Raw genomic sequence first — 27,000 nt, 5'->3', positions numbered from 1 at the left:
TTCTTGCTTCACAATAACCTAATTTAGAATGGAAATTAGATTCCAGGGTGCCCTTGTAATTACAGATTGAAAAATCCTTTTCTGACTCAAAAGGAGGCTTACTGGTGACAAATTCCATTGTCAGCAACATTCTCATCAGAGGCTCAGATGAGGTGGTGCCTTCTGACGCATTCTTAAGTGGGTAATGGGTGGAAGAGTTAGGTATGAGGTTATTGCTAAATATGAGCAACTGTGAATTATACAAGATTTATTACTCAGAAACCAACAGAGTAGACCCTTGCAATTTGTTGCTTTAACATTCATGAATTCAGTTATTTATGAAACAGTGACCTGGAGGATCCATGCCATGTAGTGATTTGTCATTTGAATCAGGTGTGCTATGAAATAGCCCCTGTGCAGGAGAAAATCACTTATCTGGTGACAAGCCAACCGCCTAGTTGTTTTTAGCCCATTATCACATATGTAGGAAGTCATGAACTAGTCAAAACTGTTTTCTTTATAAAAGAAGGCCTGGTGATGGGAGTGCAGAGGAATAACAAGGTACTAGAAAGTGATGGTTCTTTACCAAAAAAACAGAAATCTGGAGCCAGTTAAAAAGCCGGCATGCGTATTTGGCAATAGATTGAATCTCTGAAATGCATAGTCCAGAACCAAGAAGAGCAATTTGTGGAAATACCTCAGTGAGTGTACTGGCCAATAAAAAATTTCACTTTCTGGGGCAATTATGATCTGTGGCATTGTACAACAGAGTGTTTGCAAAAAATTCTGAGTCTACTTTGTTTCCATCCCTTTTTTATAGGAGGCCCAGTAATGATATCTTGACTGAATTCCCTTTTTGAGTTACAATCATTAATCTTGAAGGTCATTTGAGATGTCTCAAGTCTCTTATTTAAGTCTTTGAGATCAAGTAAAATCCCTAGCGTGTATCAATAGCCACCTGTATCAAACATTGTGTGTGTTTTTTAAAGACAGAATATCTGACTATGGGATTCCCTTAGCCTCTTTGGAAGAAAGTATCTTGAATAGGGAAGATAGTGAAGAACTGGTATGTCCAAGTAGAACTAGGAATTAGAGCTATAGCCTAGATCCTGGAGCTCAGAAAATGGGCAGTAAGTCCGGGACAAAAGGTAGCCTCTTAATCTGTTGTTAAAAATCACTTAGAATACAAATTCACGTTGAGCCAGTCCATCAAGCTCCCAGTATCACTAAAGAAAACCTGTGGTACTACCACTCTCCCTTGTTTATATCTGACCTCCCATGAGGCTCCTTTTTTTGTATGGGTAGTGCTTTCCCTATTCGAGGCACATTTTTATGGTTTTTAGTTATAACATGGACAAAGGATAGCATTGACATAAACGCCAAATTTTAATAAATGACTTTCCTGGGAATGAGAGTAGCAGTGACTTTAAAAATGGTAAGAAAATGGGCAAGCACAGTGGCTCACGCCTGTAATCCCAGCACTTTGGGAGGCTGAGGCGGGCGGATCATGAGGTCAGGAGTTGAAGATCAGCCTGACCAACATGGCAAAACCCCATCTCTACTAAAAAATACAAAAATTAGCCGGGCATGGTGATGCGTGCCTATAATCTCAGCTACTCAGGAGCCTAAGGCAGGAGAATTTCTTGAACCCAGGAGGTGGAGGTTGCAGTGAGCCGAGATCGTGCCACTGTACTCCAGTCTGGGCGACAGAGTGAAACTCCGTCTTAAAAAAAGGAGGAAGAAAAAATGGGGAAGAAATAGAGAAGGCTGGCTTCATCCTCCTCATTTGCGAGGCAGGAGATCTGCAGTGCCTTCACAAGACTAGGCAGGCAGATGCATCCCCTCAGTATAGGGACAGAGTCTTTCAGCCATCAGCAGGAGATGTTTGGGTAATTCACTTCCCTCACAACACCAAGGATCAGAACAAGAGCAGAAAAGCACTGTTTGAACTGTGAGGAAGCCATGCAGCATAAGAGGGTCTTGTAGACAGCAAGCTTTCAAAGGTGGGAGCCATATCGAGCCAAGGCCTGAAGCAGACACACAACTTCCACATGAAGCATTCTACCATCTTTCATGTTGAGAGACCCTGTCTAGTCTTACCAGCGGCTCTCATTACTGAATGGAGTGAAATCCCATAATGCCATGGAAGAGCTTCTACTTTTCTCTGGCTGGACTTCATCTTCTGAACGGGTTAAGGAGATCGCTGGAGGTCTAAACTTCTGGGGATTCAGTTGTTGCAGAGAAGTCCCTATAATATGGGGAGGCCCTAGGTTGTTCCTCATGGGCACTGTCTCTGTCTAGGGCTCCAGCTCCAAGACCCTTGGTGTACAGACAGATTAATCGCCCTTGTATTCCATCTTGCAGGCCTGCCCTCCCTCCCATTCCTAGCCCATTTGTTCACTCTGTCTCAGGGGGCGAGGCTCCGCCTGTGTGGGTGGGTAGCCTATCAGCACCTGGCTGGTGGACAGCACTACAGCTGTCCTATGACCAAAGGTTGCTCTTCTGACCTTTCTTAGCCGCTCGACTAATAAATAAGTTATTTTTGTCTTGGTTTGGTTTGTATATTTAGCTTATTTCATGATAAAGGAACTTTGTAATCAAACACTTTTTCAGCTAGATTCTAAGCAATTTTAAATATTATGTAAGAGATCAAATAACCATCAGGGAAAGATGCAAAGACTGAAAAATGAGAAGGTTAGGATGATGACTGTGTGTTTTGATAGAAGCAGTGCAGGATTCCCCAGGAGACTGGGCTTCCGGCCCTGCCTTGACATTCATAGGTAAATGACCCATGGGCAAGTCATTTGGCTTTTCCAAGTCACTTTTTTTTTTCTTTACTCATATCTACAAATTTCTGACTAAGACAACTTTTTTTCTCCTTTGACAAGTAAGTCTTGTAGACAGAATCATTCCCACATTTGTATGTAATATTGATTCCCCTATTCTCTTGTAATTAAAGCTTCAAATCTCTAATTCATCTTTTTTGTAGGAAGGATTAGATTGATTCGTTGAAAATTCTGAGCTATAGAATACTGCAAAAGAAGCCTGGGCTTTCTCCTTAAAGTTCATATGTACAGAAAATCTAGGCTTGTTGAGAACAAAGGGTTTTCTATACATCATTGTTTTTATTAAAATACACAACTTATTATAGTGTCTCTTATTTAGCAGTTGGTTGTTAAATATTCCTGGAGTTAATGAATACGAATCTTGCAGGTTCTTGTAACAGACAGATGTAGAGCTTTGGTAAGAAGTATACGTACTGCTTGAGTGTTTCTCAAGTGATTCTTCAGAATGCTTTACTTACATTCACTCTTAAGGCAAAAATACTTCCATTATTCTTACAGTTCATTGTCTTAGGAAACTTGTTCCAGAAGTTTCTGATTGTCCCCATATACATGTGTTCATTCTCCTCTTCTTGCGTAGATATAAAATGTTTAAAGATACAGACACCCAGAATAAAGACACCCTAGAGAGAGGTGTGGCCACGTGACTGAGTCTTGGTCCTTGAAGTGAGCGGAAATAACAGTGCACCTTTTCCCACAATGCCATTTAGAGTTGCGCCTTCCCCTTCAACTTCTCCCCTCTCCCACTAGTTGGAATACCATATGGCCAAGGGCTGCACCATAGGGATTGAGGGCAAAAAAGCTAAAAGGAACTTAGGTCCCTAGCACCTGTGTGGAGCCCAATCCCCACAACATTTATGGAATTAAATTTCATGACACTCTTATTGCACATAACACAAATTCCCAATTACTGGCATGTGGCTTTGTGAGAGCTGTTTCTCCATAATCTGTTGAGACTTATTTGTGGAATCATGATGTCCTGTGACGTTTGAAAATGGAAGGGAATCCTGGAATATGGGAACAACACTGACGCAGGACACACTGTTCACTTTGGCAGCAGTCATGATCTCTTCTTGCTGTGGAAGCCTCAACAGTTTGCCTGGTCCCTCTATTGCAGTCCTCTCTGAATTCTCTCAGGCTCGAGATGCTGGGGCTCTGTGTGGGTTGCTGTTTGGTATAGAAGAGGATGAGATTGGCTGGGATGACTGTTGTTCAGGTCCATCAAGCCTGTCGCTGTTCTCTATACCTTGAGCCAGCTCTACTGTGCTAAAATGTATAGAATAGACAGACCAGCATACAGAAAGAGAGAAAGCAGCTGTTTTTAGAGGGAGGAGAGAAGATAGTAGAGCTTACAAGAGACTGATGTTTGCAAGTGGATATGGTATAAAGTAGTAGTTCTCAAAGCACAGTGCCTAAATAGCAGTATCAGGAGCCTGTGAATTTGTTTGAAATGCACATCCTGAGGCTTCACCCAAGACGAGCTAATTTAGCAACTGGGGACAAGATTTGGCAATCTGTGCTTAGAAAAGCGTTTGGCTTGCTCAGGTTTTGAGAACCAATGGTCTAAAGAGTGTTGGGAAGTCTGACAGTAGTAGTTACAATGGGTGTGTCCTGATGGGAGTCCTGGGATCAAAAAGACTTGGACTAGAAGTAAGGGACCAGGTGAGGGAGCATTCCCTTCAGAGAGAGTTGCTAAAATAAGCTGGGATTCTCATGATGCTCCTGAAAGGAGTGTAAGTACTGCTTCTGTGTTTGGGACCAAGGGTGTATCTAGCCTTAGACTTCTATTCCAGCACATCCCATCAGCCAGATGCGTAAAAGTTTCCCCATATACAAACTGTAATGCTTAAATTGCCGGTATTTTGAAGTAGAAAAAGGTGCTTATAAACTCATGCTGACTGTGATGAACAGGGAGTACTTTTTCCTCCTACCTCTCCTTGGGAGATTGAACCCCATCTTGCCCTGGAAGATGGCTTTGAGCCAGAAGCCAAGCCCTTTAATGGCTACGAAGAGGAAAAAAAAGTATGATTTCCATGTAAGGGCTACCAAGAATATAAGTACCTATTTAATAAATTATTTGTTGAAATGCCTTTTCTATTTTGGTAGTTGAAGTTTGAAAAATGTTTGGAGTACTATAATTATCATTTCTGGGAAAAAAATACACATTGCAGTATTTTTGTTTTTGCTGTAGGTCAAGTTGTAGTTCAGGATGGAAAGTAAACACATCCCTTTGCTCAGCTGCAGCTCACATATTTGTAGTCTCTGGGTGCCCTCTTGGCGGTCGTGGTGGATACACAAAGGACACAAACAGGGCATAGAAACGCGGGGCTCCATCAGGGGCTTGCCTCAGTGCGAGTCTGATTAGGAAGTTTGCTGGAGCCAAAGGAATGGCCCAAAGGGTGGAGATGCCTTCACAGAAGGAGTCCTGGGACCGGAATGAGGCTGTTCTCAGAGGCATGCCCACCTCTGGGAGGGGTCTGCAGAAGCAGTTTCTCACCAGGGAGAGCCTTTATGGTATGGGTATAAACACTGGGACGTCTTTGTTTGTTTTTGGAGGCACTCCTTACCATTATATGCCATCTTGTCAATTTGACAACTTTGTAAACAGGGCCCGTCCACACATCTTGAATGTAGAAATAGCTGAGAACAGTCTCCAGGAGAAATTACCTATATAAGGCTGCTTCCTTCCTTCTCTCCAGAGTGGAGACAATTTATAAAGAGAAAGTAATGGAAGCTGACAGAGAAACAGCACTTGAAACTAAAACTTTTGGCATGCAAGAGGACTGTATGTGTGTGTACCTATGCCTATGAGTGTGTGTCTGTGTTTCAGAATCAACTTTACCTTAATGAGTCATAGCAAGCATGGAGTGATTACATCTGTGCTCTGGGACATCGTGTTAGATGTTAGGTTTAAAACAAACAGAGAAGAAAATACAAAGACCTGTGAGTACTCTGTGTGTGTGTGTGTGTGTGTGTGTACATATAGATATACACATATATGTATGAAATGTTTTTATACTTACATGCTTTATATTTTACATAATATGAAAAAGTATATATTCTTTTACTCTCCAAGACAGTCTTGTAGAATAGATATATTTTTGCCCTGTACACTCTATTCAGCACCCTCTTTTTATTCTTGCTATATCATTTTAATTACGTAAGTAAAGTCACTTTCAGAAATCTCAGATCAACATATGATATCTTTGAAGTCTTTCTAAAAACCTCTGAAATCCATATGCCACCTCGGGGACTCAGGAACTTATTGACAGCATCACTGATAATACCCTTGTTTTACTGTTCCTTGTCTTTAAAATCACATAAGATCACACTTTGTACGCACTACTAAAACTCTAGAGTGTTGACAAATACCTGAGTTTTAAAGGAACCTGACTGGCTCCTCCTTTAATTCAGCAAGCATTTGTCGGTCTTCCTTGAATGAACAGGAACTGAGCATCCTTGGAACCTGACCACATAGGAAGGGCTCTCAGAACATCTGGCTGGAGTATGTTCATAGGAGACACCCACAAGGGCCAGCCCCTCATTTTACAGATGAACACCAGACCCTTCACTCTGACATATTTAAAATCTGACATTTTATTATGTACTTTTTTCAAATTGCTGTCATTGTTGCACAGAGGAAGAACCAAGTTACCGCATCCCTTCCTCAGTGGAGGAAAAATTGATAGAGGTTTTATTTGTTGTTCTAAAATGGTTGCCACCTTCCGGTAAACATCACCTGGGGAGTTCTTAATTTCTAATGTTTATGCCTCTGTGACATTTTCAAGCTGTTATAAAGAGTCTTGTTAAAATGTTGCTGAGCTGGCTATACAAATTTAGTTCATTTAATTTTCCTCGTTAGTCATCTGTCCCATTCTCTAATAACTTTGATGCCTTTTTTGTGGGTCAGTGTTTATGGCAAAATGTGTTTGGTGGGGGAGGTATTCAGAGAAGACTGTAGTTTATTAGGTAAAAATTAATCGTTTTGAAACTAATCTTTAGTTCTTTGTACATTTATCTAAACCATCCTTAGGCCTTATTTTACTGCCACGTTTAAAAAAAATAAATTCATTGTTACATTTTGAAATTTGTTATGGTGTGTGAATATATAAATATAATTATTTGAATGGCAAATTTTTCTGCGGCTAAGTTGGATATATTTTTCTGGTGTGAATTAACAGATGAAATAAAATGTCTCTGGACTCAGTAAATATTTGAAAACTGTTTTAAAATTCAGTAGGATGCGAACAGGCCACATTTGGCATCTGGCTCTCCCACTCCCATAAAAGGCAAATCCTGGAAGCTGCTCTGAACTTTTTTTCTTCCTCCCAGGAAGCTCTGACTTTTCCAGGAAGATTCCAGGGAACGCTAGTTGGATCCGATTTCCTAAGATTTAAAGCAGCTTAAATTCCCTGGGAGTGTGGAGGATGAAGGAGTTGAGGGTCCCTAGAACAATGGGTCAGCATTGACTGCACATTGGAGTCAGCCGGGGAACTTTAAAAAAAAAAGTACCAATACCACGGTCCCACTTCCAGTAATTCTGTTTAATTGGAATTGGTCTGGGGTGCACTTGGAGCTTTTGGATTTTTAATCTTCTCCGAGGGTTTTTAATGGGCAGCCAGGGTTGAAAATCATTCTAGCACTAAATTTTCAAACTATAGAACGCATGAGAATCACCTCTAGGGTTTGTTCAAACCCAGATTACCGAGCTCCACTCCCAGCATTTCTGATTCTGGAGGTCTGGTGGGCCTTAGAATTTGCATTTCTAGCAAGTTCCTTAGGAGATACTGATGCTGCTGGTCCAAGGATCATTGTTTGACAACCACCACTTTAGAGCCGTTCATCTCAAACTTTACTGTGCATCTTGCTAAAATGCAGATTCTGATTCAGTAGATCTGGAGTGAGGTCTAAGTTTCTGCATTTTCAGCAAGCTCCCAGGTGATGCTGACGCTACTGGCCTAGGGGCCACACTTTAACAAATCTCTAATCTAAAGCATCATTATCAACGCAATTCCATAATATCCTTTGGGAAGAAAAGACGTGTGGTTCAGGAGATTCCTAGAGGCACGGTGGGGCCCAATATATGCCTTAGACCTGGTGGCAGGCAGAGATCTGGAGGGCTCAGTGCTGCTTTGGCACTTGGCCAGCTGTGCCTTGCCAGGGTGTTTGAACATGCCCTTGGCGAAGCTGTACTGTCAATAGGGAGCTTCATTGTAAAGATTCTCTGTTTGCTTAGAGTAAGGCAGTGGTTCTCAGGCCCAATTGCACAATAGAATCACCCTGGGAGCTATTTAAACAAGTACTAATGCCCAGGCTCCTCCTCCAGAAATTCTGATTTAATTGGTTTGAGGTGGGATCCAGACAGTGGTATTTTAAAAATCTTTGTGAGTAATTTTAATGCACAGCCAGGGTTGAGAACCACTGAATTGAAGAATCATGTTATAGTCTGACAGATCATTTTTTTTCCCTTTATATTTGGCTAAGTTATACTCCACTGTGATGCAAACTAGCTTTATTAGGTAGTCAAAAACAATTTAATATGGCATTTTTGACAAACCACCAAGAAAAGACTCTGAAAAGATTCCATCGCTGTTAAATCCTAAATTCAGAGTCTAAGAAAGTGCTGGGAAAGTGCAGTGGGTGTTTCTGAACGAGCTTGAAATATGAAATATTTCTGGGACTGTATCAACAAGTCTAATTTTTTCCCCTTGGGGTTATGATTGTGCGGAACAAGTCTTCACAGCAAAGCTTGCCAAAAAAGGTTATGATAAAATCATGGAATGTGTATGAAAAGAATTCACAGTGTAACTTTAAAGGAGTCAGTCTCTAAATTTAAAAACTTAGTGATGACATACGTATTACATTTGTAATAGAAGTCTGAAGAACAAAGTAATCCTGAATATAAGAAAGTTCCTCCTTTTATCACATGGTATCTCTAAGGCCAAGGAACAAGTGAAATAGGACAGCCAACAAGAAAGTAATAAGGATACGCTAACGACCCTGAACCTCTTTATCTTTGCAAATTAATTTTTTCCTCTGTATTTAAGAAAAATGTAGCTGCAGTTGAAACTCTTCTTGCTTTTGGCATTATGGACTAGTGGGAAAATCGTGGGCTTTGGCAGTTCTGCGACTAACTTTGTGACCTTGGCCAAGTTTCTTATCCTCTCTGGGTCTGAATCTTCATCTGTCAAGCAGAGATGAAGATATAATCTCTTCTTCACACAGGAGTACAAAGGCACGTGAGAATGAGCAGAGGCATGCCCCACAGGTAGGAGATGCTCAATTAGTGGAAATTTCTTTTATTTCTCCAGCATGACCATGGGAATTTAATGCTTAATAAGAAGCATTATCGGCCGGGCGCGGTGGCTCAAGCCTGTAATCCCAGCACTTTGGGAGGCCGAGACGGGCGGATCACGAGGTCAGGAGATCGAGACCATCCTGGCTAACATGGTGAAACCCCATTTCCACTAAAAAAAATACAAAAAACTAGCCGGGCGAGGTGGCGGGCGCCTGTAGTCCCAGCTACTCGGGAGGCTGAGGCAGGAGAATGGCATGAACCCGGGAGGTGGAGCTTGCAGTGAGCTGAGATCCGGCCACTGCACTCCAGCCTGGGTGACAGAGCGAGACTCTGTCTCAAAAAAAAAAAAAAGAAGAAGAAGCAGCATTATGCATCAAAACATTTTTCTTGTTGAGTCTTTATTGGTATTTTCTGCCTATTAATTGTATCAGTTTAGATTCCTTCTTAATAATCGTGAAGTCTGTTTTTCCACTTAAAAGAGTAGGCCCTTTCTTCTTGTTTTAGAGCCATCATTTTTGCCATTCCCTGTGTCTGGAACACTCTTGCTTTGTTTTTTGTGTGCTTTCTCCCTTCTTTCATGCAAGCCTCTGTTTCGATGCCCATGTCAGAGATACCTTCCTTCACTGACCTGGCTGACACATGGCACCCGTATCACTGAATATGCTACAAAGCCTTTATCACCGCCCGGCACTGTGCTGTGTAGCTCTTGATTGCCTGTCTTCTCCAGAATCGTAATTCTCAAGGTTGGTCTCCCTGTGCTACCGAGTGACCGAGGGCCCCCATGATACTCTAGGCTGATACCACAGCTACTCCAGGGCTTTAGATTATAAAAGACATCAGAGGGAGGTGTGGGAAAAACAGTGACCCTAGACTCTTCGCTTGACTTTGTGTTCTACATACTGAATTCCCTGTTATCAAATGTAATCCAAATTTGGGGTCCTTCGAATTCCCCAAAGTAGCTTGAACCGCCCAAGGATTGTCTCAGGATAGCTGTGTATCCCACATGAGGGTGTGGAGGTGTGTGTGTGTGTGTGAGAGACAGAGAGGGAGAGAGAAAGAGAATATGAAGAGATTTTGAAATAGAAGTTTTCAGTGTCAGATGTATGGGACTCTACAAAATTTAAATAGAAAAAATGGTAATCTGCCAATGTAATTTTTATCTTCTTTTTTTTCCTCTTACCACGAGTAGTTTTTCATTTGCCTTTGTGTTTTATTTAAATCTGCATTTAAGCAGAAACTCTTGCATGCATTTGCTTCTTGTAGATCATGATTGTGTTAGGTTGGTGCAAAAGTAACGGCAGTCTTTGTCATTACTTTCAGTGGCAAAAACCACAACTGCTTTTGCACCAACCTTTACTTTCTTGACATATCGACCTGAAGAGGGCCTAACAATGGCCAAGATCCAGTTATACGCATTAAAGTGACTAGGATTGATAGAAACTTTCCAGGGTTATGGTAGAAATCACTTTATATTGGGTGAGCCTATCAATATTTTAATACTAACTTCTTAAAGATTATTAAGATGATGAAACCAGGTTATTTTTCCATAATTATTTCTGTTGCAAATGATGTTGTCACTTTGATCTTTCTGTATCTGGGCAGGCTTTTTTTTTTTTTTTTTAAATGTCTGTTGCAGCATTGTCAGTGAAACCAGACATAAAAGTTAGTTTAAGTATTACATATAGATCTATTAGACACCATAGGGAAGGAGTCAGGAGCGACTTCTTTTCAAATAGGTAAAATTAAAAATTTAGAAGTAATGTCAGAAAAACCTTCTAATTGATGGAGTGGCTGTAGTTTTATCCTTGTTTTCTCCATGGAAGAAACTTGGAATAGAGACAGAGAAGAATAAATAAAATCTAATGGGAGAATTTATAGAAAAAGTCTGAAAAAAAAGGGTTTCAGAAAAACAGTTCCTGATGTTATGGTACTTGTATTACATTTAAGTGACAAACTGGTGACTGGTTTGGGGCAGAGGAAGATGCGGGGTGAGTAGGGATTCTAGGTAATTTATTGAAAGGGGAATAGAGGGTTGAAAGAAGAGAAAAAGGAATGTTAATTACAAAGTAAGAAAGATGGAGACTTTGGAAATCTAAATTATTTGAAAGCATAACTTCACAATTTGAAGGCTTGAATCTTATGCCTGCTAGTCATGAAGTTAAAAACATAGCTTTGAAAAATTAAAGTTTTGGAAATTTGAAGAGAAGTTACTGGCTTGTAGTAGATTTTACAGATCCCTCTTGGAAATCAGATAAAAAATGTGAGGTATAGGTAATCAGAATGTCATAATTAAGCTTGATTTAATAAATATGCAAGATTATATGTAATAAACAGAGGATATATGTTCTTTTCAAATACCCATCTATTTTTAAATTGGTTATGAGGCCACACATACATACACACATGTGCTAAAAACCAAAAACATACAAAACTCAGGAAGTTAACAAAAGTAGAGAATTGTACAGCCTACATTCTCTGGCAACCAGGCAGTAACACTATAAATTAAAAAAGAAAGCTCCCCCAAATCTACCTATGCAGAAATTTAATATCACTCTTCTAAAAAGTCTTTAAAAAGGAGACATATAAATTACTTAGCAGCAAGTCACATTGAAAACAATACATATGAAAAATCAGAAGATAACCAGAGCAATATTTGATTGAAGTATTCAAAGCATAATTAAAATTGTTTGTATAATAACTATAAGAAATGTGTGTGTTATAAGTTGGCCAAATAGAAATGAACCGAGCATTAATCTTAAAACACTAGAGGAAAACTAACACAATCATCTGAAAGATAAAGAAGTAAGAGATTCAGAAACTTAAAAGGACTGGCATATAAAGTACAATAAAGAAAGCTTGGTCAATAAAGTATGAAATGAACTTGAAAATCTAGATGGATTATATACTTTTTGCTAAAATGCAAGTTAGGAATAATAATTCTAAAATAGGTAGGACACCTGAATAATAACCAAAGAAGAAATCTTCCCCCTCCCCCTTCAAAAAACATACTGAGTTCAGATAATTTCACAGGTGAGTTGTATGAAAACATCAAGGAATAGATAATTCCTGTGTTATTTGAATGGTTTTACAGCAGAGAAACAGGTAGAATGCTAAACAGCTCATTAAAAGAGTTAGTGTAGGCCGGGCATGGTTTATCATGCATGTAATCCCAGCACTTTCGGAGGCTGAGGCGGGCGGATCACAAGGACAGGAGATTGAGGCCATCCTGGCTAACACGGTGAAACCACGTCTCTACTAAAAATACAAAAAATTAGCTGGGCATGGTGGTGAGCGCTTGTAGGCCCAGCTACTTGGGAGGCTGAGGCAGGAGAATGGCGTGAACCCAGGAGATGGAGCTTGCAATGAGCCGAGATTGCACCACTGCATTCCAGCCGGGGCAACAGAGTGAGACTCCGTCCCAAAAAAAAAAAAAAAAAAAGAGTTAGTGTAACTTTGAAACTAAAATTGGATAAGGCCATCATAGAGAGAACTAAAGATGAACAACTCAAGTTTATAAATTTAAAAATCTTAAAATGTTAGGAAGTCAAATCCAATAAGATCTTTAAAAACAGAGTTTATTCTTAGAACACAAGGATGATTTAAAATCCAACTGATTATATTAATAAACTAAAGAGAAAGCCAGTGTGATCATCTTGAGAAAAACTGAAAAGCATTTAATAAGATTTAACCTGCATTTTTAACATTCTTACATCCCTGCTGGCTGTCAAACTCTGATCGACGACTGTGTCTTTGGTAGCCTACCCTATTCCGCTTTTATTACAAAGGCAGCTCTTAAGAAATAAATCCATCTCTTCAGGCTTGAACCGCAAAACACACGTGAAGAGGTGACAATGTTGGGGCTGTCAAAAAGAACTTAAAGAGTGGGATAACCGGCCTGGCGCGGCGGCTCACTCCGGTAATCAGTCCCAGCACTTTGGGAGGCTGAGGCAGGCAGATCACAACATCAGGGGATCGAGACCAGCCCGGCCAACATGGTGAAACCCCATCTCTACTAAAAATACAAAAATTAGCTGGACTTGGTGGCGCGCGCCTGTAGTCCCAGCTACTCAGGAGGCTGAGACAGAAGAATTGCTTGAACCCAGGAAGCGGAGGTTGCAGTGAGCTGAGATTGCACCACTGCACTCCAGCCTGGCGACAGAGCAAGACTCCGTCTCAAAAAAAAAAAAAAAAAAAATGTGATAACCAGCAAGAACTAATATGTTGGGTTTTAATGGAAATGTTTAATTGAAGCATATGTTTCAAAATTCTGATTATTACATACTAAATATTTTATAAAATAAAAATGTAATAGAATATGATAAGAATATGTTAATGACAGCAAATTAACAAGAGTAGGAATTAAGTGCTATTTGCAATCAAAGTCACAAAGCTTTTCTTAATTATAAAACAATGTGTTTGCCAGATAAGCAGTCTACCAAATGCATTTTACAAGCTCCAGCTTCATCCACATACATTCAAGATTCACCTTTTCCTCCTCAGCTCTTTGATTTATTCTCCTCCATACTGACAGGGCTCTGAGAGTGGAATTCCTTATTAGTTACCATGTACTGTTTTCACGGCAGTTCCTTGGGGGGTTATACTATGAAAGTGGGCTAGATGGATTCTCTGAGACTCCTGTTTGACCCAAGCACTTGTGGCATATAGGCTGTAGCTTCCATGAGACACGCAATGAGATAAGACTGGGTAAGAGGGAGCAGGGATGCAGCTAACCTGGTAGCTTTAACAAAAACCACATTTCTGATAGGGAAGGAGCTGTGTCCAGAGAAATCAGCTGATTTCTCAGGATCACAGTAGTGATTCCTGAGACAGGAGGCATATTATTACAGAGGAGCGTAGCTGGAACCAGATGGACCAAGTTTCACATCACTATTTACTAGCTGTGTGACCTTGGGCAAATAAATCTGAATCTCAGTTTCATCATCTGTAAAATGGAGCAAATAATAACTCACCTTCTGGGGTTATTGTGACATGAGCACATGGCATGTGTGTTAATGAAGTCTGCTCTTAGGACACAGGCTGTTTTATTTTCCATTCTGCTTTAAGCTGCTTATTGGATATTGGCATGTGGGCGGTAGCCACAGGGAGGGTAGAGGCCTGCAAATGAATGTTTGCCCTGAGTGAGGCACAAGTGCCATGAAGTAGTCTTCTCTCCAACAGGAAAATTAAGTGTAGTCATGAGGTAGGTGGCAGAAGGAAGGCAGCATTAAGACTCAACCCATTTCATCTCCTTCTCCAGCACACCCTGTACCTAGCTGTGGTAAATAGTGCTAGCATCTGTCTTCTTCCATATTCTTTCTTGCCAAGTGCCTTTCTAACCTCCTCCCACGTCTCCTTCCTCCCCAGATATTGTGCACCTTCCTGTTGTTGCCCAAGTTCCCAAAGTCCTATCTTTCTAAGACGACCTTTCTAAGACCTGTTTTTCTGAATTATTCTCTTCCTCTTTCTATATAATCAAAGCTCTAATTTGTCTCCTAGTGAACACTACAGTCTTGAAAATGGCATAAGGGTTCTAAATGACCAGGTAACCGGGTACCCCTGCTGCTCATCCAGCCTCATCTCCTGTTTCTCCTCTCACTTGCTGTGCCTCAGCCACACTGACGTTCTTACTCTTCCTGGGACACATAAGCCTGCGTCAGCAGTTCCTTCTGCTGGGATGCTCTTCTCCCAAGTATCTCCATGGCTCGTCCCCTCACTCCTCCAAGTCTTTGTTCAGCCATAAACTTCTCAGTCATGCCCATCCATTTTCACCACGTTGTAACTGCTACCCCCTTCTTCTAAGCTTTCCAATTCCCTCTTACTCTGTTCTTGTTTTCCCCTCATAGCACATATCACCCTTTACTACTATATAATTTGCTTCTTTATAATGTTTGTTACTTATGTTCTGTCATCCTCCACTACCGTATCAACTAATGAGGGCAGGGACCTGTGTTTTTCCTCTTTACTGACGTATCCCAAGCTGGTTCTCTGTCAATGTTTCAGTGAATTTACTAGAACTGTAAGTATGAAGGGTCTCCTATATTATGTCTTAAGTAGACAAGAAATAGATAAGGAAGAGGAAAGATACAGCAAGGTAGAAAATGACTAGAGGAACAGGCATGGTTTTAGAAAGAGATCCACAGCTATGATATCAAGACCTGAGTGGACTGTAATGAGGAGACCTGGATTCTTTAAGTTTACCAATGACCTTAGCCAGGTCACTTAAGCTCTGGGGCCTCAGGTTCTTTATCTACAAAATGAGGAAACTAAACTAGGTGACCTTTTGGGTCTTATCCTACTACACAATTCTCTGTTTGGGTTTTACTTTAGGAAGACCAATGAACACTTACGGAAACATTGCCTGGTACTAACTGGCATCAGTTTCACCTAATGGCTCCTAAACTCCCCATCTCCCACCAAAGGTCATGGGCTGTGATGATGTCTTTTAGTCTATTTCCATCTTTTCCTCAAGGGCCTTATGTTCGTATAGGTCTCTTAAAAGTGAACCCAAGAAGCTAAACTGTGGACTGGGGTTCCAGAAGCCAGGACTTTGCTCCCCCGCTGTGAAATCTGAGTAAACCCACCTTGTTTTATTTTTCCCGTCTCTAAAATTGAGATACAGCAATTGGTCAGCAGATAATATTAGAGAGAGGGGAATAAGGTGTGTTTGATGGAGCTTTGCTAGAGATAGAAACATATCAGGTGCCATTTCAGGAAATTAAACACGGGAATTTGACTCATTATCCATCTTGCTTAGCTGCCACATCATAATGTCACAGACTCTTAATAGAATGCCACTGAAACTCAGAGTGTGCAGGTAGATTTCCTCCATGTTGATTGTCATACACATTGTCTCCAGTTTCTGAAGTGGCCATGATTTGCTTATGTTTTAAGGTACACTGTTTTCAAAGAATAGCCTTTAAAACTCTTTTGAATTCAAAGACCTTTCAGTTAGTCAAGGAATGGGTCCAGTTTTCAGATTCTCCACGCCGTGGGTGCATCTTCCCTTCGCATTTCTTCATTTTGGTCATTGCTCTAGATGTTCATTGTTTAACACAAGTGGGTAGGAAGACGGAGAAGAAGGGAATTTCAGGCTCATATTTTGGTGTCATGGGCAGATCTTGGGTGAGGTTTTCATTGTTAGTTAAACTAAGTTTGAAGGTTTACACTGAATTTCTTTCCCTACCCTCCTCTCTGGCTACTTAAATAGATCATCAGGACTGTCTGTTCTTCTGTTGAAAGTGCCCCACACTGCCCTGGGCATAAGCTAAATTCTTTCTCTCCCATTTAGAAGAGAAGCCAGATTGCTCCAAGGCCCGCTGTGAAGTCCAGTTCTCTCCACGTTGTCCTGAAGATTCTGTTCTGATCGAGGGTTATGCTCCTCCTGGGGAGTGCTGTCCCTTACCCAGCCGCTGCGTGTGCAACCCCGCAGGCTGTCTGCGCAAAGTCTGCCAGCCGGGAAACCTGAACATACTAGTGTCAAAAGCCTCAGGGAAGCCGGGAGAGTGCTGTGACCTCTATGAGTGCAAACCAGGTATGCACGAGCTCTGTCTCAGCAGCCTCGTTCCTTTGCATCAGAGGGTAGCAGATCCCTCCTCAGCCACCCCTGGTCTCTCCTTCCACATGAAGATGGGCCTTCTCACCGGTGTCCTCTGAATCTGCCACTTTGGGCTAATGGCAGCTTGACTTCTGGCCTTGTAGTCAGAGAACCAGAGTGATCATCCACTAGGTACATAAGCACCTTCAGATAGTGAGCGTGTCTTTTCCTCTTTTCTTCTTTTTTTCCTTCAAAGTATGCTTGACTGGGGAGGTAGGGTTAAAATTTATGGTACTATGGCAATCTGCTTCATTTCCCCCAGAGAAGGTCAGAGACCTTATTTGCAGCTATATCTGCCACTTTGAATTATTACATTTAAAAACAATCATCATACATAAAACAGAAAGTTATTTTTAGATGGATACATGCATCAAAATGCCAGAAGTTTCATAATGCAACAGCCCCAATCTTTCTCTTTGCCAACTCCCCCCCACATCTGCCCTCTTTACTTTATAGCATGTGCCAAGTCATCTTTGACTGTTTACTCACCCTCTTTGCCAACATTTGATGTACTGTTGTGTCCCAGCTGTTTCTTGCTTTATATTATTTCTAACATCCTTGCTCTTGTGGCAGCATTTCCGATGTGGTCTGTGAACACTTCTGAGTTATAGTGATTTCCTCTTTGCAAGTTTCTAATCATCGGCCAGTTGTTTTTTTGTTTGGGTTTTTCTTTTTCTTTCTTTTTTTTAGACTGCTAGATAAACACTCCAAGCAAAGTGATCCCTTGTCCATCTCTTGAACTATTCTGTCAATCAGAAATGCCTCTGGCTAACTGTCACCATCCATGTAACCACTGCTGGTTTAATTCTTTCTCTGTCTTCATTGTAACTCTTAAATATCTCATCCCCACCTCTTTCCTTACACAGAAAATTTGAGGAATATTGCAGTTCTGTAACAGTAACTGGAATAATATACCAACACTAGGACTGGGCTTCTGGAAGCAAGGAGACTTTGGAAATTTGTCAAGAGCTAGTATTTCATTTAGGGACTCCAAAAGCAAGTAAATGTAACAATAAACGGTGCCTCTCTGTTTGCCCCCTTTCAGTTTTCGGCGTGGACTGCAGGACTGTGGAATGCCCTCCTGTTCAGCAGACCGCGTGTCCCCTGGATAGCTACGAAACTCAAGTCAGACTCACCGCAGATGGTTGCTGTACTTTGCCAACAAGGTTAGTTTGCCATTAGTTTGTCAAGTTTTTTCTCCTCGTTTGTTAGCATCATCTGAGGTACATTTTGAGCATGCAGTTTGTTTTCCCATGAGAAACCTAGTCCTTTCCTGTTTCTCTGGAAGAAATCACTGAACTGTTTGCATTACTTGGTATTTACATATATCTTTCCTCAGATCAAAACCAGGTGTCATCAGGTTAAGTCATTAACCCTTATAGATTCTTTCTATAAGGGTGCCTGTACACTTTCGAGGGCTGGGACCTATATAAGCAAATATGCCCCTCTGTATGTAGATAGGGAGGCAGGCAGTGAGGTGTCTGTCAAGAGTAGGCACATCTTTTGATCCTCTGCAGTGAATCTTGTAGGTGCTTAAACAACATGTTCAGTGTGATGAAGCATTGCACGCTTCATAGCACCGCTCCACAGGGACCCTTGATGTTTGGAGTCACACGGCTGCCCAGACCCATTTCTTTCTGAGGCCCAGAGGAGTCTTCATTCTTACAGTGCTGTCTGGAGTAACAAACACGTCTCTCTTTGGCTTGACTGGTGGGAGGAGCCACTGTCATTTTAACCCTGGTAGCAGGGCATGCACTTACCCCCCTAGAACTGGTTTTTCTCTAGAACATGAGGATCTCTGAGTCCTGTCCTTTATAGTCTACGAAGCACCACCATAGAGCTGTGCCTTCGTACTTGGCTTTGGGGAAGACTGTTCTTGGAAGTGTAGGGTTTACAGTCTGTTTCTCCCCCCCACTCACCCCTCTTCTCTGCCATGACCTCCCTTCCATCTTTTGCAGGTCAACAAGTCATCTTTATGACTAAGTCATCTCATGTTTTTCAGCTTTCGTTCTACATTTAATAAGATGAGTTAAAACTGTGCCCTATTTAACTCAATTTCCAACCTCTTCTTCCTCAGTCCCAGTGCCAGGCATTTAGCTTCTAGGTTTGTTGCATGAGTACCTGTGATTATGCAAATGGTTTGATAAGATAGGAGTATATGTGGTCCATAGGTAAGGTAAGTATCAGTTATTTGTCCATAATTGAAGAGACATCCAGAATTTGTTCTGATAATTACTTTTTCCTTCTTTCTTCTCATAAAATAAGTTAGATCCTTGGTATCTCCTAGCCTTTGTTCTGTCAAACCTAGGATTCTCTAAGACCTGTCCTTTATACTGTATCATAAAACAGATGCAAAGATTTTTGTGAAGATAACATACATTGGTGCAGCAACCTTCCTATGACATTAGAATGTGATAATTTATGTGCAGATGCTTAGGAAGGATTGAAATATTTTGCAAACATAAGGTATTACTACTGATCAGTGAAGGAGATAAATGGAGCATCACTAACAGTAACAGATGTCCCTTCAGGGTCTTCCTGAAAAGGAAGATGGTACATTATATTGGAGAACCTAATTAATCAAAACTAAGCCAGTTGTTAACGAGGAAGTCCTTTAGTGAGGAAAATGGACAATTCTCAGTTCACTATTATAAATGTCACATAGCATCCTCTGCACATAGGAGTCATGGTCCGCTATTTTTTCAGTCACTCTAGGGGGTTGAAATTGGTAGAAGCTACAGGAAGGTATATTTAGTCTCAATTTAAAAAGGAACTTTCCCACAACTAGTGATGTTCTGTAGTGAATTGGCTGCTTCCTGAGGCAGACAGAGCTCCTTGGAGCTGGATAGATTTCTTTCCGTCTGGATGGCCACCTGCCCGGAATGCTTAGAAGAATTATATTAGGTTGGAAAGGAGGTTGAACTAGATGCCTTCCATTTTATCCTCAAGCTTCTGTGAGTCTAGTAAATAAAACTTGAAGATGATTATTACTGTATTGACATAATTTTGACTTTGGCATTCAAAAGCGAAGAATGGCCAGAGTTAAATTTGTCTCTAATCAACACATCGAAAACATAGAGAAGGAAGTCATTCAACATCCCACTGTAAATTATTTGCAGAGAAGAGATAGGTTCTCACAGCTCTTTAGTTTCCTGTATGTCAGATCATCAGTGACCCATACTCATCCCCTGCTCATTTGTTCCCTTTGAACAGGGTCTCCTCCCCCAGCTCTCTCACAAGCCCTCTGCCTTTGCAATTGCCACTACCTCTTCCTGGGCTCCCTTGCCCTTCTGTGTACATGTAGGCAGCTTCTGCCTCTCCTTCAAGACTGCATTTCTTGCTCATTGAAGTGTTGTCACTCTTTGGCCCCTGAAGATGACTTAAGTGCCCTCTCTGCTCCTTTGTCATCCATCCCCCATGTATCTTTTTATCATAGCACTTTTCATCACACATTGAACACACTGATTTTTTTTGTCTGTCTCTCCTGTCCTGTGTGATTCTCAAAGACAGGGAGTATTTTGTAGCCTCTTGTACCTAAACATAATATGTCAGCCCACATCTATGGGTGAATGAATGGATTAACAGGCCCTCTCTTAGCCAAGATGATTTATATGTGGAAGAAAAGAAAAAGAATGAATAGTTTTAGTTTCTAGTTATCTTTCTGCCATTGGGTTGTCATACTGCTCCCTGTCTCATTTTCAAACCCTTGCACTTTTCCCCCAGTCCCCGTCTGTATGGTGCAGTCCTCCTCAATCCTGTAGAAACCCTCCATTCCAAGCACAGCACTCATCTCTCGCAGCATGGGATGCCTTTCTCTCTCCATTCCATCTCTTCTCATATTCCTCATCCAGCAGGACTCTAATTAAATTTTTCTCTGTCCACGAAGTATTCATGCTTCAACCAACACGTGTCCCACTGCCGAGAAACTTCCCACATATCCTTTCCTATGCTGTCAATTAATTATCGATTTTCATACATTGTTATTGAATTGTCGCATGCGTGAAGTCTTGTCTCATCAGCTATATGATGTTCCTAAAGGTCAGGAATTGTGTCATCTTTTCTTTTCTTCTGTATGCATTAGTGCTGAATGAGTCGGTAAATGCAGAATATACTCAAGCTGTGGCTTAGACCCATTCAGCCTAGTTTAGCATATTCAGTGGATTCCTACGGAGGGTGATGGGGTGATAGGTTGTACATCGATTAGAGAATAACAACCCAAATAATCACATGAAAATGAAAAACAAAAGCCCAACATGTAGTCATAGTGGTAGTATTTTAAGAGAAAAACTACATAACTTTATTCTTGTGTGTGAGCCATGTTAAATGTCCGCTCTTTAAGAGCACGATTTTTAGGCATGAAGAAGAACATTATAGAACATAGAAGATCATATTATGATTATTTGACTTTTACCAGCATACTTTTAGAGCATTGTTAAGAAGTTAGAGCCATTTGAGAGCAAAGCTGATTATGTGGAGAAATCAGGGGAGAAAGCCCTTTACATTTTAGGACATAATAAGGTAAAATATCTGAAACTTTAGCTGTAAAGAATTACCTTCAGTGAAAGTAACAACTCCCTTTTTGTAAGAATTTATTGTACTTTCACGGGCTAGAAAGTGTGTTTATGGACTTTTCTCCCCTGTCTTGAAGAATACATTCCTCCCTCCTTCATTCCCATCCAAATGGAGTTGCCCTTCCCTATGAGACTATTTCACCCATTCCGACCCCTAACTGCCCCATTTCTGTGTGAGCTTGATTTGTTGGTTTTCTCTTGAATTGTATGTTTTCAATTGATTCATTCATCCATTCATTAAACACGAATTGAGTTCTTACAAGTGACAGACACTACTCTCCAGATGTTCTTACCGTACATGGGTATCACTTTCCACTTCTATCCCTGACAAATACTGGTTTTCTCTTCTACCTCTGGCCTTTGTGAGTATAGGCTGTTCCTTATTTCCTTGCTGCCTTTCTGTCTTAACAGTCCGTCTTTCATTTTCACTTCTTTTGTGTCTTTTCTCTTGAACTTCATCCTGTTTAAACATCATTCTTGTGTGTGATATAATTAATTTTCAACCATTATTTAATTCTTCCTTCCCTCAACTTGTCTTAGATTTCCAGGCATCCCGCCGTTTCTTTTTATCCTTTTTTCTTCTGTTGGCATGGAGATATGATATGAGTTATATGGCAATGCATTCTACCTTTCAGGAGAGGGTGGGCCTAAACACCACACAATGACATATAGGGAAAATGGGACTATCTGTGGGATTTAGGACACCTTGTGGTCCTTGAAAGTCCCTTTGTGAGTGTCTGCGTGTGTGTGCGTGTACAGATGCTGCCGCGCATAAGAGAATTTACAACAGAAACTTACAAGTCAGATACATTAATGCAAATTATTTATTTGCAGGGAAGAAAAAACCAAGATAGTCTTTAAGTGACATATAGATAACAATACCAGTCACAGCTTAAATGTGTAATACGCCTTGCTGTTTATAAAGCATTTTCACTATTCATATCTTACTGTCACTTTAATTCTATGAGGAATTTATAGGTATAAGAATGGAGATTGAGATAATAAAAGACTTGCAGAAAATCACAAATTTTCCTTGGTACAAGAGACAGAGCAGGTTCAAGGCTTCAATCCAGGTTTTTTTATTGAAAACCCTGTGCTCTTTGCATTGGAGCTTTTTCGATAACAATGTTTTGTTGTTTTTAAGTCCAAGAAATATATCGGGGAATATGAATTTATATCTCACCAGCACATTTCTATCTGCCTACCACATACGTGTTTCAGTTATTCATTGCTATGTAATAGTCACCCCGAAAGAAGTAGCTGAAAATGACAAAGATTTATTCTTTGTCCTCATTCTGTGTGTTGACTGAGCAGTTCTTCTGTAGCCAGCTGGCAGGTTGACTGAGACTGAATGTCCCTCCCATGTTTGGAAACTCAGCTGGGATGGCTGGAAAGACCCCTCTCCCTACATGATGTCAGAAGCAGGAGAGAGGGCCGGGCGCGGTGGCACAAGCCTGTAATCCCAGCACTTTGGGAGGCCGAGACGGGCGGATCACGAGGTCAGGAGATCGAGACCATCCTGGCTAACACGGTGAAACCCCATCTCTACTAAAAAATACAAAAAACTAGCCGGGCGCGGTGGTGGGCGCCTGTAGTCCCAACTACTCGGGAGGCTGAGGCAGGAGAATGGCGTGAACCCGGGAGGTGGAGCTTGCAGTGAGCTGAGATCCGGCCATTGCACTCCAGCCTGGGCGGCAGAGCGAGACTCCGTCTCAAAAAAAAAAAAAAAAAAAAGAAGCAGGAGAGGAAGTTGCAAAGCCTTTGGAGACCAAGAGTTGGAAATTACACAGCACTCTGCCATGTTCTGTTGGTCAAAGGAAGTCCCAGGACAAGCCCTTATTCAAAGGGTAGGAAAGTAGGTTCCACTTCTTGATGAGATAAGCCACAAAGAATTTGTGGCCATTTGTAATCCACCCTAATCTACATTTAACCAAGATAGATGCCCTTTAGATTTCATTTTCTGATTGCAGGAATTTGGTGGCGTGTTGCAGATACGTGAACCTTTTCCAAAAATTCATGCCCTTCTGGCCTTGGAGCTCTGGGTGTTCAGGTGAAATTCAGGCAGCATTATAGTTAATCCCCTGTCCCCTCAGCAGCTCTTTTTCTGCTTCTTTCTTCACTTGCCATTTGGCTTTCCACCCAGGAGCAGACACATGGTTTAAGAGCCTCTGAGCCACCACCTTAGCTAGTACCATTTAGCCAACGATTATTTTTAACCTTCTGCTTCTTGAAGAGTGCTGTGACCACCTAGGTTAAACTGGGTTTTCTCCCATCATACAAAAGGGAATGCTGCTTTGGGATACCAGAAAATCTCTCTTGATAAAACCAGGTCCATTTTTGAAACACAACAAAACTTGCAAAGATGTTGAATAGAGAGAGGTTCTCCTCTATAATGGTTGAGCTTATCTGAGAAGAATGGATTCACCAGAGGCAGATGCATTTGGAGGATGGATCCAGCCTGGGCTATACATCTGAGAGTCCATGTTCTCCTGGTGTCCACCAGCCCAGACCTCAGCCCAACTGGGCTATTTCTCAAGAAGATGGAGAGTTCTAAGACCACAGTGTTTTCTCTGCACTTCCCACTCCTTGCTTTTTCCAATGTTTGGACCTAATTTTACAGACTCTTCACTTTGCCTCCGTAATTTTTCACCAGTGTTTCAGATAGAGGCTTACAGGGTAGACATTAACTAGTTAAAAACTCTAGACAGTAATACCTCCACCTTTCTCACTTTCACTATAAGTCACGAGTTTTTTAAATACCCTACACCTTTTGATAAGTAACTTTATATCTTTTTATTAAGATGAATGAACTTACCATATTATTGACAGTCACCTATTTTCAATTTATTTTTATGAAATTTGTCCCAAACTTTTTGTTCTAAAAGTTCTGTTATCAATTTGTTCTATAAATATGCCCTTCTTAAAAGTTATTGAGAAAAGTCCAATCCAGCTATTTTAAGGTAGAAATAAATTAAGTCATTGTTTATAATGTTCAGAAACTTAAAATAGAGTTTCTTCTGGGTTGTGTGCATTTCAGAAAGCCAGATTCCCAAGCTCCCTCCTGGCTCCTGCCTCTCTCTGACCAAAGGGCCTGATTCTCTTCCAGAACCTATATCTGGAGCATGTGTATCTCTTGCGTTCTGAGACACTAGACCAAAAATCCTATTTTATTTTTAAGTCAATCTTCAGAAGTATTTTTGACTGTTTTTTTTTTTTCCTTAGCTTCAAGGTAATTAAAAATGTTAGATTATCGGCCGGGCGCGGTGGCTCAAGCCTGTAATCCCAGCACTTTGGGAGGCCGAGACGGGCGGATCACGAGTTCAGGAGATCGAGACCATCCTGGCTAACACGGTGAAACCCCGTCTCTACTAAAATACAAAAAAAATTAGCCGGGCGAGGTGGCGGGTGCCTGTACTCCCAGCTACTCGGGAGGCTGAGGCAGGAGAATGGCGTGAACCCGGGAGGCGGGGCTTGCAGTGAGCTGAGATCCGGCCACTGCACTCCAGCCTGGGCAACAGAGCTAGACTCTGTCTCAAAAAAAAAAAAAAAAAAGTTAGATTATCTGTTAGCTAATATGTTGACTAATATGTGACTTCTGTTTTCACCAAAAAATGTAGTAGAATATGTTGGACACGTGAAATTCTAAGTACAGTTTCACTGGAAATACTGACAAGCCAGAATCACAGAGCTCAACACAGGAGGCAGGCTGTATCGCTCTTCTGTTTCATAGAGGGAGCATCGTGGAGCTGGGAGGCTCATACCCGATGAGCATCAGCAGAGCTGGTCTGTGTGGCACATACCACCGAGCCGCACTGTCCCCTGTGGCCCTGGGCTCGGTCACCACCAGGCCCTCTCCAGCCCTGCTTCTCAGGAGCCCTAACATTCTGTGTCATGCACTTTGTTATTGTCTGTAAGCAGACGCATACCTGTGAGTAAACCATTCCGTAGCTAAAGAATAGTCCTCTGCACATCACCTGGTGCTGCTGTGCAGAAAGCGCACGAACCATGTGTTCAAAGCTAGAATCCAGGCCCACTTCTGCATGAGTTTGGGTGAGTCTTTCACATTACCTGGGTCTGTTTTCCAATCGGAGAAAGGAGGGGAGGAGCAATTTGATTGTCTCAAGAATAACTTCTACCTCTAAATTCTTTCGCTTTCTAAAAACCTTTAGAGGGGAAGGAACCCAAGCCACTAGCGACAGGAGACTCTTGGGAAACAAAGGGAAAGAAAATTTTTAGGAAATTTCACAGCTCAGAAAATAATGGGAGAGATATATGTCTTGCCTAGGGATAAGAAAGGGAGAAAGTCCAAAGGAAGTTATAAAAGAATTATGGTTTTTTTTAACTTTCTTAAAATAAAAAATAAAAGTTAGAAACAGCAAAATGAAATAAACTACTAGAGTAATGATTTAAGCCAGGGTAATCAGAACTGCTTGGGTTGTGAAAGCTGAGTAATAATTCAGTAAAACAGATTGCCTGTTTGGTCAGTGGTTAGTTGACTATTGCTAGTTACCCTTTTTTTTTCTTTACATCTATAAATAGATAGTCCCTACATAGCAGAAGCAGAGAATATCTGGCCAAAGGCTGACTCCACAAGAGAAGGATTTACTGTTAGACTGCTTTCTAATAGAATGTCGATATCTCTGCCTGTCAACCTGCCTTGGTAAATGTGCTGGGTAGGGCCATGTGTGTATGGTTCCTGGTGCCCCCACAGGCTCACCTGTGTGAAACTGTATCAGCCCATGCATGGCTACTTGCTGGCCCTTGGACCCATATTTGCACTTGTTTCTCCCCTTCTGTTGCCACATCACTTTCCCTGAGGTCTGACTCTGTGTGTGTCTTCTCTGTCTTCAGCTTCTCCATATTCATATTGCTCTTTTCTGTATTTTACACTTAATTGTGCATACACACACAGAATTATATTCTTGCACAAGTTTTAGATTCTCTTTTCCTAACTTTATGATTGAACCATTTCTTTCTATGTCTCTCAAAATGAAAAAAGATCTACTCAAAGTGACTTTTTTCCCTGTTTGAACCTCAGTTTTATTTCTCTTCCATAAAACATTAAATGTAGAAGGCAGTTTCCCATTCATATCCTGTCCTATCATCACAGTTCCAGACTCTGTAACTCCAGGAAAGGAAATAAGATAAAAGGAAGGATGATAGTCCCGTTGTGTCTGAAAAATATGTCAAATATACAGCCCATGACCAGAGTGAAGGTCATCAATGTCCTTTGCTTTCACTATAACATCTAAATATTTGCACTGAGCTGCTTCGATTTGAAATTGTGCTCTCAAGGAAATTCGTTTTGTTGGTGCTGTCTTGCATTATGATAATAGAATCTTAGCAGATTGCTAGCACACTGCTTCTTGTGAATAGAGAGAGATATTTAGAAAAAGTTTTCTGGGGTTCCAGAATTCACAGCCTGAAATTGACTCATACCGGATGAGGCCAGCCGAATGGAATCTTTGGCAGGTTGTCCCTTCCCTTCAGAAGCACTTGAGTTAAATCAAAATTAATCTAACCACACAGCTACAGTGAGTGAAAACAAGGTACAGATTTTTAAATGCTCCAATCGGTTAAAACAATTTAATAATTAAATACTCATTGAGGACCTCGTGGAAGGCAGAACACTGGGCTTGGCGTGGGATATAGTGGTGAATGAAATGTGGCACGTGCTTAAAGGATCTTAACGTCTTGCAGATATGACCAATGCCA

The 27,000-nt window shown here is 41.1% G+C and overlaps 1 protein-coding gene across 11 annotated transcripts in view; it reads left to right on the top strand.

The window, feature by feature from the left end:
* The window catches only part of CRIM1 (cysteine rich transmembrane BMP regulator 1), a 197,647-nt gene that overhangs the window by 71,398 nt on the left and 99,249 nt on the right, over positions 1-27,000 (top strand). For 6 of the 11 annotated variants that reach the window (XM_074011967.1, XM_074011966.1, XM_045369505.3 and 3 more), the window contains one exon: positions 17,760-17,880. In XM_074011967.1, coding sequence (XP_073868068.1) covers positions 17,760-17,880 — 121 coding nt within the window. Of the gene's footprint in view, positions 1-16,408; positions 16,652-17,759; positions 17,881-27,000 lie in introns of those variants that run through there. The other 5 variants (XM_005576141.4, XM_074011965.1, XM_045369504.3 and 2 more) reach the window with 2 other exon arrangements.

Source organism: Macaca fascicularis, chromosome 13, assembly GCF_037993035.2.
Source record: "Macaca fascicularis isolate 582-1 chromosome 13, T2T-MFA8v1.1".
Lineage (NCBI taxonomy): Eukaryota > Metazoa > Chordata > Mammalia > Primates > Cercopithecidae > Macaca > Macaca fascicularis.
This window is presented reverse-complemented; position numbering and strand designations above follow the sequence as displayed.